Here is a 13,507-nt window from a genome sequence, read left to right as displayed (position 1 = left end):
CAAAAAAATTAACTCTACCCCAGCCAAAATCAGCACGTTCTCTCTGGCAGGGAGAGAGAACCTGAATGGTACTGAACCTAAGATAACTTTTTTCTATTTGCAGGCATCTGGCACTTAAAAGCTGTGTGAGGAAAAAGACTTTTAGAAGTGAATTGTTTCAGTTGTACTTCACTTTGGTGATGAGGTTCTGAATTGTGATTTCTTTTTTTTCCAGAGCTTAGTTCAGAAAACCTCAAAAATTGCTTTAAGATCATCAATGCTTATATTTTCTTATCATCATCTGAATTTTTACAGGTACGTTACCATTATATAAAGATTCATATTAGCACCTTAGTTCCCTACTGGCAGACCCTTTTTTCCTCTCGTGTTGGAAAACACCATACACACAAACAGTTATACTCTTATTTATTTATGTCTATACAAGCATATTGTTCTAATGTCAGCTCTTTATGACACGTGGTGGACACAGTCAAATCTGATTTGAGAAAGATTATTATTTAGAATTAATGTTTTTTGGATTGATTTAGTGCTTTGACACCTGAGACGGTCCTCTGCAGGGTAATAATAGTTACTCTAATTGTCCTACCAGATTACAATTCTGGTCATAAATTCTATCAGGAACTGAACAAGATATTATGCCTTGTTCTCACACCTTCATTAGAAAACTTGTTGAGATTGGTTGTTTAAAAACCTGCAATGATAAAAACCCAACAAAATGCTTAGATTGGATTTTAATTAGTTCAGGAAAGATAAGCATTTTAGCAAATATGATCTTTGAAGATAAGCCGGGTCTTTGGACATACATATCCCTAATGTGTTGAGTTTTGAAATATGTATATTAATATAAAACTTGTTTGCATAATACCTTCTTTTTCATTTAATTTCAGATGTATGCTGCTGACTTATGCCGGTCATTTTGTGAACTTTTGGAGGACATAACTACTGAAGGTCAAGTTCAAGTTCTAAAGGTAGAGTGCAATAAAAATAATACCAAGGTATTCAGCTCTATACATCCATTATTCTTGCTAGTGTTTTGTCAGATTAGAGTAATATTTTCAAGTATGAAGAATGTAGAACATGTAGAAGAAAACAGCTTATTTAGTGCACATTGTCACTGGAGTCAGTGGTGTTTTAAACTACGTATTTAAAATGTGCCTTTTGAAAAATTTCAGGAAATAAAGTTGGAGCATGCACTGAAAGATAGTTGAGTAGTAACTGTAGTGTATTACTACTTATGTTTCCAGTGGCTGCACTAACTGGGAACTTTGTATTGCTTATAAAACCTTGGACTTGAATTCAGTTCATTATAAATGCAATGGAGGAAAAAAATTAGATCCCACTTACCTCTTTGGTGAGTTGCAAAACTGCTTGCAGAATCCCAGGACAGAAGACCACAGAAGTAGTTGTTAGTCCTACCCATTTGTAGTTCCTGCTGTGAGGAGCTTAAGGACTCTTGTTCTGGAATTTAAAATGTCAATTCCTTGCTATCAGTACTGTTATTTAGAATGTATAGTTGGGCAAATGTTTGATGCAGCAGGTCTAACCAGATCTGTAAAACTGAATGATGTTGCTAATGTAGTATCATTTACCCTCTTGGCTCCCAGTGTGGCCTTGCATTAGCCACAAGGTTTGTCCAGTATACTTTGAACACCTTCCCAGTATGCCTGCTTGCTTCCAGAGGGATAACTGAACTATAATCCATGCAAGAATTTTTACAAAAAGGAAAATATTTTGTCAAGCATCACTATGCTGATTTATTAAACAAAAACCCCCTAAGATAAATATTGGGAACAGAAACACCCGGGAGCATTCTCTGAAATGTTTTCCTACAAATAGTTTTGGCTGGATTGGAAATAGACATTAGAACAGTTAATAAATGGATAAGGTTGAAAAACACTAATTTGGACCGATAAGACGATTTATCGCAAGATTGCTGATGCTTGATGTGACTTGATTTTTCTAATTATCTGAGGCAGACAATGAAAGGTTTGAAAAGACTTTGTACGAGGAACAAATGAGTTAGCCAAAACTTCCAGTACTCGGAAAAGATGAGTGGGGGAAAGGCTATATTCACCTCCATATAACAGTATGTTAAAGGCCTACAAAATTGAGAGTCATTGAAAAAGGTCAACTGCTTAACACCTCTCTCAAGGCAAGAAATAGAGGGCATTAAATGAAGCTAGCAGGAACAAGATTCAAAAATAAAAAAAGACTTAGGGGAGACGGGGCAAGAGCACAGAAGAGTGGTTCCTTGTGGGAGTCCCGCTGAGCTGAAAGTAGGTGGAGAATGAGAAGAGTGTTTAAGGGAGGTACCTTTATGGTACCTTTATATGCTTTATACATATCAATGTGTAGATGTGTGGTCTCTGTCTTTACTTTAGGAGTGAACAGGTATCTGCACATTATTCTCACAGCCTCTTCCCCTCTCTGTCTTGGTACAAGGCAAGAGCCCAGACAGCTGGGTGAAAAAGCCTGAAGAACACAAGAAAAAAATTACTTCAGGGAATGGCTCATGGTGGAAAAAAGAGCTGAGAAGCAGAGAGTAAAGAATGTAAAATCTGGCAACTAGAGCAGGGTACCGAGAATAGCATAACTGACTGCGCCTGTGGTTACTTGATATCTGCCAAGGGATGGTAGGTCCTAATGAATGGTTCTTCAAAAAAGTGACAGGACAAAGGTATGGAAATAAGCCTTAAACTGCCTGTACTCCTCCCTGCCAACCCACCTCATCAAGCTGCTTTTCCTGGAGCCTTATCAAGGTCCCTCCTTCTACCTCACCAGCTTTGCCAGGGCCAGGAGGAGGTGCTTGCTAGATGGGTTTCACTTGGCATGTCAGTTTTCATTCAGTCTGTTAGGTAGATCGTGTTTGCAGAGTACTTTGCTAGGATATATTTTCTGCAGTCCTAGGGTTTGCTGGTATTTAGTGGTAAACATCCTACCAGGACTTTATATATAGACCAGTATATGTAGTTTTAAAGCTTCAGTTAAGGTTTTTAAATGTAATTTACTAATTGTCTAACTTGCTTTTGTTTTTAAGGTGGTGGAAAATGTCCTAAAAGTAAACCCTGTTTTAGGTCCTCAAATGTTTCAACCCCTTCTGCCATCAATATTCAAGGGAATTTTAGATGGGGAGGTAAGAGTTACTCTTTACTCTCTGCTTTTCCTTTTGAACAGAAAAGTACTTTCCCTTATCAGGCCCAGTTTTTTCTTATTGATGTTGTGTTTTCTCATGTTTTAAGGCCATCTGATAGATCTTTGACAGCTGTTTTAAAAGTCTGTAAAAATAACATAGTAGCGCAAGAGTTCAAGCAACATATCCATCACTTATTTTGTCATCTAGTGTTTATTTTAATAAAATAACCTAAATTTTATTCTGCCATTCCTTCACTATTAACACTGATAAGATGCCTCTATGCTCGGTTAAATCCTTTGTAGGCGTTGGATTTTTATGTTAGGGTTTTTTAAAGATGATCATACTACTACTTCTTAAGTGTACCTACACCAGAGAAAAACAAACTGGACAGGGAGAGAACATTGACTTGACCTTTTTCTAATTGACATGTCTAAAAAATAAGAGCTGAAGGATGTGAGAATGCTTTGTGTGAGATAGAAGAGGCTTTTAAGATTTTGCTTGCTTAGGTGTCTTAAGTTGTCCCTTTCCTCTCTCTTTGCCTTCAACAAATTTTCATGTTGGACAAAAAAAGAGTAAAATCCAATAAATAAATGCTTTAACTGTGTTGAACCTTGGAGTACTAGCAGGGGAAAAAAATACTTTAATCAGCAGAATCAGCGGGTGGAATTCTCTATTCTTTTGACTTTTTTTTATCAAAACCTGTTTTTTTCAGAGTTGAAGACTTTCAGATAGCAGTATTTGGCTCCCATTATTATTGAGTTAAATAAGATATTTCCAAGATTAAACCAAGTTATATTACTTAGCAGTATATTTTTTGCTGTACAGAACACAAAAAGACAGTTTGTTTGAACAGTTTGAAGTTTAAAAAGACACAAAACTCAAGAGTATATTGTTAAAATGTCTTCTGATTTAAGACAAACAAATTCATTGCTCCCCGTTCAAAAAGGTATTAATCTGGGTTGATGTTTTCAAGTACATGTTGGCATTTTGTTTTTCAAGTAGGCAGTTCTCCAAAATAACTACTGTTACATTGTTAGATGCTGAATTTAATACAAGGAAATTTGTAGCTTGTAAAATTAAAATAACAAAAGGTAATAAACTAATGAGCATATTGCTGTAACCAGTTAATTTTGAGACACTTGCAAATTGGTTGTTGGCAAATGTAATGTTACTAAAATTGTAAACAGTAATTTGGACCATAATCAACTTGGAAAGTAATTTTTTAATAGTACAGTATTTTGGTCATTCCTTAAGATGCGAGTTTTAAAATTTTAAAGTAAAATCACCTTGCAAATTATCATGGCTGTTTAGAGGAAACTGGCTTTGAGATTGCCACAGTTTTCTTATTGTAAGAATTGAGAAACTCCAGTAATGATTGCTTGCTCAGTCATGTGTTCTTAGAGGCTTCCAAATTACAATTTATAATTTCAAATTAAATAAAATACATATAGGATGTATGCAAGTATTTTCCATATATTTCTGCTCTATATGTTAAGTATTTTTCTCTTAATTAAACTAAGTGCCCTTTGTTTTGGTTTACTTTTGTTTCAGAGATACCCTGTGGTGATGTCTACTTATCTGGGGATTGTGGGTAGAGTTCTACTACAAAATGCAAGTTTTTTTTCGTTACTTTTGAGCCAGATGGCATGTGAACTGGGTCAGGAGGTAAGGATTTTTGTGTTGGTATTTGAGCTGGATTGCATGTGAAAGCCCTACATTCTTGTGACCCAAAATAACTTTTTCTTCTGTTTTCTATGCTTGTTCCTCCGCAGGCCACCTTGGAAAGGGACCCTTTCCCCTCTTTCCATCATTCCCCTGAACCTCCTGTAACAAGTTTTACAAGTTCCAACAATTACATAAAAACACCTCAGTAAAAGTTTTATACAAACTCTAAATTATCTTCCCACTACATTCCACGATAAGCCATATAAACCCCTTTAGTTTGCATAGTATTGCTGGGTGAGAGTTTCTTTCCTTGTGCTATCTCGATGGGTCTTGCACCAGGGATAATGGTGTAATCATTCTCTGCTAAGTTCTAGGAGTATCAGGTTCAGTGCGCTCTGGTTTCACTCATGAGGTTACTGAGGTTCTTTTGCTACAAGTGTTCTACTGTGTCTTTAAGTGAAACTTTAGTAATTTTCTTATCCTTTAGTATAATACAGGTGAAGACAAGTATTTTTTTTTTATTTTTCACCAGTGAAAGTAAAACAGAGACTAAGTTTACATCTTTTGTACATATTAGACCATTATAGGAAAACTATTTGAGTAATTCAGTGTTCTGAATCAGTGCTCTGTCCATTAATTAAATGTGTTTCTAATTTCTGACTTACAATTAATCGTGAGGGGGGTTCAGGGCTTGGAACCACTGTCATAGAAAACCTTAACAATACCTCTTGCTTGCTACTTCTGTCAGGTATACGTAACTGTATGGTGTCTTTCCCAGATTGAATAATGTATTCCATTGCTAGAAAAATTAAATTATTTTCTAAAGATGCTGAAGTACTCACTCATAAATGAAAAGGAACGTTCTGTTTCCCGTTACAGTTGGACCAAATTCTCAGTAACATGATTGAAATGTGGGTTGATCGGATGGATAACATCACTCAGCCAGAAAGAAGAAAACTTTCTGCTTTGGCATTGCTTTCACTTCTGCCATCATTGAATAAGTAAGTAAATGTACAATGCTTTAAATAAGAATGCCTCAAAGGCCCTTAAGATAATTTTTAAGGTATTTCACAATTCTGCAGATAAATATTCCAAGTTAAGTAGTTTTATTGCCTCTTTGCCAAGAGAAACTTAAAAAGGTAGAATTTTCATGCTATGTTACATTAATTTTTTTATAGCAATACAGTAAGCTTTCTTCTATTTCATGGAAAATGTCATTTGTAAAAGTGAGGAAGCAGCACTGCACATTTTATTAAACACATTCTCATTATCCAATCCAGTTATCCATTCTCATATTAATATTGAACTAGCTGCTTCTCTCATCTTGATTAAGTAGTTGCTTTAGTTGGCTTGTTAGTATATGGAGTCCCTTCCAGGGAACAGTGTTTTTCAGTTTTCTTTCCTGTTGTGAGTAGATCTGAACTTTTGTCCCGGTTTTCCCCTTTATGACATTAAATGGAAGAGTCTTGTAGAAGACTGTGGAACAGTTTTTGCACTGTAGATTTCTATAGCAAGCAGCTTTTACTATTGTCCTTTTTCTGCCCATCATCATTGCTGAATGTACATACAAAATTAAAGTTTTTTAATGAAAATGCTGAATAGTGTTACACTGACTTCTAAACTGTCGTTACTAGAATTCATGTATAACACATGTTTAGGCAAGAGTTCAGGCCATAGTTACCTTCAGATTATTCTTGTCTGTTTGAAAGTCAGGAAGACAAGACTGCATGAGTTTACATTTAGTCGGACGGATTTCCTGAAAAGTCTTAAGTATTGTCTAATGGGAATTTAGATGTTGCTCACAAATCCTAAAGTTATGTTAGTATGTGTAAAGCTATAGAATATGTAGTCACTACCTAAAATATCAGGGAACTTTTACATGTAAAACTTAGAGAGGCTAAATTGTTTTTAATGTGAACAGAAGCTTTCCTTTTTTTGTCTCGGATCATCAGGACAAACATTTAGTCAAAGGTGAGCCAAGCAGCTACGTTATGAGAAGGCTGTTGTTTTTTTCTTTAAATGTAACAATGTTATATTACTTATGGGTGTATTTCAAATGTTCTTAAAGAGGTGTTACCTAAAATTTAAGGTGCTGAACTGCATGCCTGTCTTCCTGTGAAGTCTCTTTTAAAGAGAGGAAGGAAAAAACAAGTTGCTTTAGATAACTGTGTTATTTTGAACTGCCTTCAGCTGCTCTGAATTTCCTGCTGTAAGAGCCAATTATTTTTGGCAGTCCATAACATAATAAAACCTTCTGCAAATGACAGGTTTATTTTTCAGACACTCAAATCATCTAAGAAAGCCGTTTCTCAAATAAAAAGCCTCTCTTTAGTGGACATATTTATGTCAAAGCTACGAAAATTTTACTATACAACTGATAGATTGCCGGGGCCAAACATACCTTCAGACAGAATCTGTGAAATTGATTCTGTCAAGTGATTGTTCCTTCTACTACCAAAAAATGTGAGTCACTCTGGTTTTGCCATTTCATAGGGATTATATTGCATATGCTTGCTGCATGTCATGTCTGAAACTCGTGTTAAAAATAAAATTTTTCAAAAGCAGGTTCTTGTGCAAATCCCTTTGCAGAGTTTAAGCAAAAATGTTTTAAATATAATACAGGATTTAAACTAAATATTTTGATTCATATAAACAGCTTAAGTAATTTTTTCTGTTGGAGTCCCTCACTGACCAGGCTCCTGATTCGGTATTGCTTTGGACATCCAAAGCCAGTTGAAGATTTCTCAGCTGCAGACGCAGTACAGAATTTTGTCTCCCGAGGATGGCCATGAGACGGGCTTGCTTGGGAAGGCCAAGCTGAGGGTAAGGTTCTACCCTCAGCTTGCTTCTGTACGATCGTCAGGGGTGGTACCGGTAACAAGCTCAGATCTTTCAAGATTCTGCTATGGGGAAAACAGGCATCTGCACTGTGTCTAGCACTTCATGAGGATTTTGCTCTTTTTGCCAGTTGCTTCCTCTAGCCTATAGCTGGAGCTATCCCAAGAGTATCAGGCTATTTTAGAGAGGAAAGGGAGGGAACAGGCAAAAGTACTGTGGGAAAAATGATGATGATGTTTATTCTCATTCTTCCCTCAGAGTTGCTTTATGGATAAAATGTTAGGGAAAATATTAAGGAGTGATCTTTTTTATTCTCCCTCTAAACTTTATAGTATGACTACATTGCTTTCAGGTACTTTTTTAGTTAGTGGTTGTATTTATACCTATTCATATGTATACTTGGGACTTTCTACTTTTTAGGGGAAGCTAATGTTTCCATCGTTATTCATTTAAAACCAGTATGGCAAAAATAATTTCCTGTTTTAAATCTAACACCTTTGACAGTGCCACGTATGAAGGATTTTAGATAGGATGGGAATCGCTGCAGAGCAGTTGTAGTTCACAGTGGTTCTCTGACCAATTAGTTGGAGTAAGCAGGTCATAGAGTGACAGTTTATTAGCCAAACTACAGCTTTCTTGTCTAGTCAATGTCATCCAGAGCTACATGCAATGACATGTCTTTAGTACCAGCAGTACCCCATTGCATTTTATCATGTACACATATAGTCCTTCAGTCCGGCATCCTGTTTATCTTCCTATGCACAGCCACACATTGTGTTAGTCTTGGGAAGTTCATATTACAAAAAGAACAATAGCTGCTTCTTTCCTGATCAGTGTGTTGCAACACCTTTTGCATTAATTTCCTGGTATTACTTGGGGTTTTTGCATAAACTAAATACTACCTGATTATCTGCATTTGCTATCTGATTCTGGCCATTCAATGTTAGCATTTTTTTGTGTCTGATTGAGGTATGCATCGTATTATTTTCCACATTTTGTACTCTTACTACATGTTTGACACTCATATCTATCCACGTGCATTTTCATTCATTTATTAAAAGCTCTTGTTAGTTCATAAAATAAATTAAATACCTTTGTCTTTAAACTGAAATATATATATATAACAGTAGGGTCCAGTAACAAGATATAGGCAGTAAAGATACGCTTAGGGAGTAATGGCGTCTCCATGTTTAGCAGGCAAGGGAAGTATGGATAGACACGTAATAGCTAGAACAGTTAGAGGGGCTTGAAAAAAAACCAACAAAACATGAAAGGACTTGAAGTTTTGTGGAGGAGAATCATATCTGAGCTAGACTGTGAGACATGAGAGGTGACAGCAACCTGCATGAGTACATTCACAAATGTCCTAATTTCCTGGTCTAGTTCAGTCATATTCCAGTTTGTCGACAATCTTAATGGCTTGTTTGTGAACCTGCAGCTTGAAGAGTACTCTTCTAGTACAGTACAGTAGATCTACTATTGTAGATGTTATTAGATGTGCCCTTCGTCCCCAAAATAGCACATAGTGAGCGTGGTCAAGAGCAGCAGCACAACTTTTCTTTTGGCCATTTTGGAATGGATGTGGGCCCCCCACCACTGTTTCAGGTGCTACATTTTGAGATACGCTTTTTCAGCATTCTCTGTATTTCCTGAGACTAAAGTGGCTAAAATTGTACCTCTTCCCCTTCTTGCACCTATAAATAGACTTAATCGGCTTACTGACTGTGCTTTTGCCACTTTGTATAATGTCAGCATTACAGTCCCTTGTTTTGGGGTATTTAAAGGTTTTAATGATTTATTTAGCAAAGTAGATTTCTTCTTTTATTCCTCCAGTCTGCGTATATTGGTAGAACATCTCTATCTGTGTATATTGGTAGAACGCAAACAATACTGAAAGATGCTAAAGATTGACAGGAATATTTTAGTCTGTAATAGTAAATGTAAACAGAAGCTGGAAAGACAGTGTGTCAGTGATTAGCTTAGTTTGATGTGGTACCGAACTGTAAGCACGGGTAGCATTTGACACCATGTTGAAAGCTAAGCACTCCCCTTTTGCTAGTAAGTATTATTAACGCTGTGCCTGTCATTCTTGAATGGGGGGTTCCCAAGTTTGCTTTTACTCAAAGTCGCTGCTTTCTAAAACAGTCCACTAATTTTGGTTCTTGAGGATAGTTTTACTCTTGATGGACCTACCAGTGTAGAGAGGTACCACTCCACAGAGGAGACTCCACTCTACTGAGCCTGAAATACGAAGCATTTTAATTGATTTTGTCTTTTTTCTTTTTAATTTGTGGTACATGAGTACTATTTCCAGATGCCAGAGTTAATTTTTCCCCTTTGAGCCAAATGTGTTCATCTGGAATAATCTATTGTGAGGAAAAGGTTAAAAGCCTAAAAGGTTCTCCAAGTTGCTGTGCTCATTTCTAATCATTATGTAAATGACTGTCTGCTTTTTCTTACTGTGTATCAAATCTGATATGTCAGCCAGGATGAGTTCTGCCAATTAGATAATTGGTATTCTGTGAGTATAAGTACTTACAGTATACAATTATAAATCTTCATTAGGTTATTACAGAAGTTTTTCCTCTGTCATTTGTTAAAGTTACTTTGTTAGCAAATTAATTTTCCTCTCAAGAAGTCAATATGTAATGTTAGGAAATGGCAAGAAAGTGCCTAATGGAATGCCATGTTCTCCTTGAGTGTAGTTTATAAAGTCAGGATTTGTTACACAACTAACTTCTACATCCTCCTTTCTTTATAGAGAGGATACTCTACAGCCATTTCCCTATCTTCTCTTTTTTTTTTTAATTCCTCTAGTCAAAGGTCTGCTCACTCACGCATCTAATAAATTATTAGTATAAAAAGGAGCTCTTTAAATTATGATTTTGCAGTTGTCATCCATGTTTGCTCTTGGATTTGTTTAGTTTGCCTCCCAGGTGACAGTGCAGTGTTGATGATATGAGTGAAAAATGTGTCTTTGGTCTTAGTCTGAGTATCAGAGTCTGCATCACTCAGTGTGTTATGTATAGTACCATGCCTTCATTAATTATATGCCACACCGTATCATTGGCAAGAGGATGCATGCTTTAAACTTTCCTTGTTCACAATCTCCGTTATTTTTTCTCCTACATCTAATCATTAGCATGGACTGCTCAGGAACAAATTATCATTTCCCTAAAGACTCATAAGACTTGTTTACAGGGGAAGATGTGCCAAGTGATGGCAAGGGATTATGTCACTAAATGCAGCTGAACTGCTGCAGAAAACAAACTGCAGTCAGAGAAGGGATTGGTTGCTGCTGATACCTTGCTTTTGTTTGTGACCTAGATAAAGAATTTCAGAAGTCTTTCCTGAAACTCTTCTACGTATAATTACCCTAAAATTAAATGTTTTAATTATGTAAAAGACAGCCAAAAATGGTAATGGACTAAATAGCTTTCTCCAAACTTTTTATCTTTGTCCTTTGTAATGTACAGTTTACATGTTTGCAAATCAGTTATTGAATAAGCACTGACTAAAATATGGCATAGTATTAAAAATGCGTAAAAATCACAAGATTGTAACAAGCTTTAAAAAAAATATTAATACAAACTTGTAGCAGGTTTTCCACCTGAGTTTGTTCTGAGCTGTTTTGGTGCACATGCTTATCTCTCTGCCCTATATTCTGTGAAATTTGAGGCTGCCTGAGAGTAGCTGAGATTTTTGGTGACTTTTCTTAAGAGTGCCAGACTATTATGATAAGATATCAAAAATGGTTAACAGCACAACCCATGTCACTGTACAAACTTCTGGAAATAACTATTCCCTTAAAAATTAACATTTCATATTCAAACAATTTAATGAGACATTGAGGGTTTAAAACAAAACACCAGGTTTTGGCATTAAGGAAATGCCTCGTGAAAGAATGTTTGTATTTTTAAGGAAGAAATAGATTTTGTATTTTGCATGTGGGTATTCTCTATAGTACTTTTCAGGAAATGCACTATTTGCTTTCTCTTTTTGTAAAATTTTTAGAATTTTTAGAATTAGCTGAGGCCAGCTGCATGCCCATCCTGTCTCCTAAACTAGGAGGCAGTGTGCTGCTGAAAGCTGTACAGTTGGATTTTCTTTTCAATCAATTTCTAGAAGGTGAATTAGTTATTCTGGTTGATATTTGGGAAATTACTTTGTTTTGAGTTCTTCAAACATTTTGGTTTAAATTGCATTCATATTGACTTGATTTCTTATTACTTTTATAGTCTGAACAGAGTTTACGAAATACTGCACTGAATAGTAAAGGCTAAAGCTATAAATATTATAGAATTATTTGGGTTGGAAGGGATCTTAAAGATCATCTAGTTCCAACCCCCCTGCCCTGGGCAGGGACACCTCCCACTAGACCAGGCTGCTCAAAGCCCCATCCAGCCTGGCCTTGAACACTTCCAGGGATGGGGCATCCACGGCCTCCCTGGGCAACCTGTTCCACTGCCTCACCACCCTCGCAGTAAAGAATTTCTTCCTAACACCTAGTCTAAATCTCCCCTCTTTCAGTTTAAAGCCTTTACTCCTTGTCCTATCACCACATGCCCTTGTAAAAAGTCCCTATCCAGCTTTCTTGGAGGCCCCCTTTAAGTACTTGAAGGCCACTATAAGGTCTCCTTGGAGCCTTCTCTTCTCCAGGTTGAACAACCCCAACTCTCTCGGCCTGTCCTCATAGGAGAGGTGCTCCAGCCCTCCTGTAGACTTGCTCCAACAGGTTCGTGTCCTTCTTACGTTGGGGGGTTCCAGAGCTGGACGCAGTACTCCAGGTGGGGTCTCACCGGAGCACAGTAGAGGGAGACAGTCACCTCCCTCAACCTGCTGGCCACACTTCTTTTGATGCAGCACAGATGCAGTTAGCTTTCTCTGCTGCCAGCGCACAATGCTGAGGTATGTTGAGCTTCTTACCAACGAATACTCCCAAGTCCTTGTTTTGCTCACAGTCTTACTGCTGGCTCCATAGAAGACTTTATTTTTTTGTCAGCTTGCATAACAAATACAGTTCGTTTGTGCAATAATTATTTACTACTAGATGAAAAATTTACTCTTAACAATTTCTCAAAGTGAGCTCTTACTTTCATAAGAGCTTTCTGTCATACTATTTTACTAGAGTCTAAAGCCAAGTAAGACTTATAGAAGGGAAACTTGTTTTCTTTTCGTCAATGGTAAAAGTAATTCAGTAGTTCCCACTTCTTAACTGTTTCTCATCATGTTGCAAAACCTGCTTGATAATTTAATCAAAAATAGTAAATGCCAAGGTTAAAAAGGGAAATAAGTTAGAAAGCTTCATAATTTTGAAATAGATTTTGTGATGTATGTTTACATATACAAATGTTTAGTGCTGTGGGTTTATTAAACAGGAATATTTTGGCTGGGTTATTAATTTGGTATTACACTTTCTGTGCCTGTGTCTCCCCTTTGTAACTATCACTGCTGCCATTACGAGAGTAGAGTACCACTCTGTGGAACAGAGAAATTTTCAATAACTGAAGCAGCAAATCAAGATTTTTACTTGGGCAGGAATATGAAATACAAGGAGGAATCTGCAATATTTGAAATAATCAGAAATTTTGAGATAATTTGGATGACAATGAAAAAAAAAAAACCACAAAAAAGGGTTTTGAGGTCTGATAAGTTAACATTAATAAGGCGTCCACTGCAGGTGTTATTGGATGTGGGTGGGTGAAATGAGATTAAATGTTGATGTGTATGCTACCGCAGTAGTAGGTTAGTAGCTGAATTATTTTGGCTTGCAATCATAACTGGAGAAAGATGTGGGCAGAAGGTGGTAGGTATTTGAAAACAAAACAAAAAGTTGTATCATAGCCCACCTATGGAGAACAAAAGCAGAAG

The 13,507-nt window shown here is 36.6% G+C and overlaps 1 protein-coding gene across 7 annotated transcripts in view; it reads left to right on the top strand.

Moving 5' to 3' along the window:
• Nucleotides 1-13,507, top strand: part of IPO11 (importin 11) — a 90,642-nt gene that overhangs the window by 54,641 nt on the left and 22,494 nt on the right. For all 7 annotated transcript variants that reach the window (XM_054186606.1, XM_054186604.1, XM_054186605.1 and 4 more), the window contains 5 exons: nt 215-294; nt 888-968; nt 3,038-3,133; nt 4,685-4,798; nt 5,678-5,799. In XM_054186606.1, coding sequence (XP_054042581.1) covers nt 215-294; nt 888-968; nt 3,038-3,133; nt 4,685-4,798; nt 5,678-5,799 — 493 coding nt within the window. The remainder of the gene's footprint in view (nt 1-214; nt 295-887; nt 969-3,037; nt 3,134-4,684; nt 4,799-5,677; nt 5,800-13,507) is intronic.

Source organism: Rissa tridactyla, chromosome Z (genome assembly GCF_028500815.1).
Source record: "Rissa tridactyla isolate bRisTri1 chromosome Z, bRisTri1.patW.cur.20221130, whole genome shotgun sequence".
In the NCBI taxonomy this organism is placed as follows: domain Eukaryota; kingdom Metazoa; phylum Chordata; class Aves; order Charadriiformes; family Laridae; genus Rissa; species Rissa tridactyla.
The sequence above is the reverse complement of the archived record's forward strand: the minus strand, read 5'-3'. Positions and strand labels throughout refer to the sequence as shown.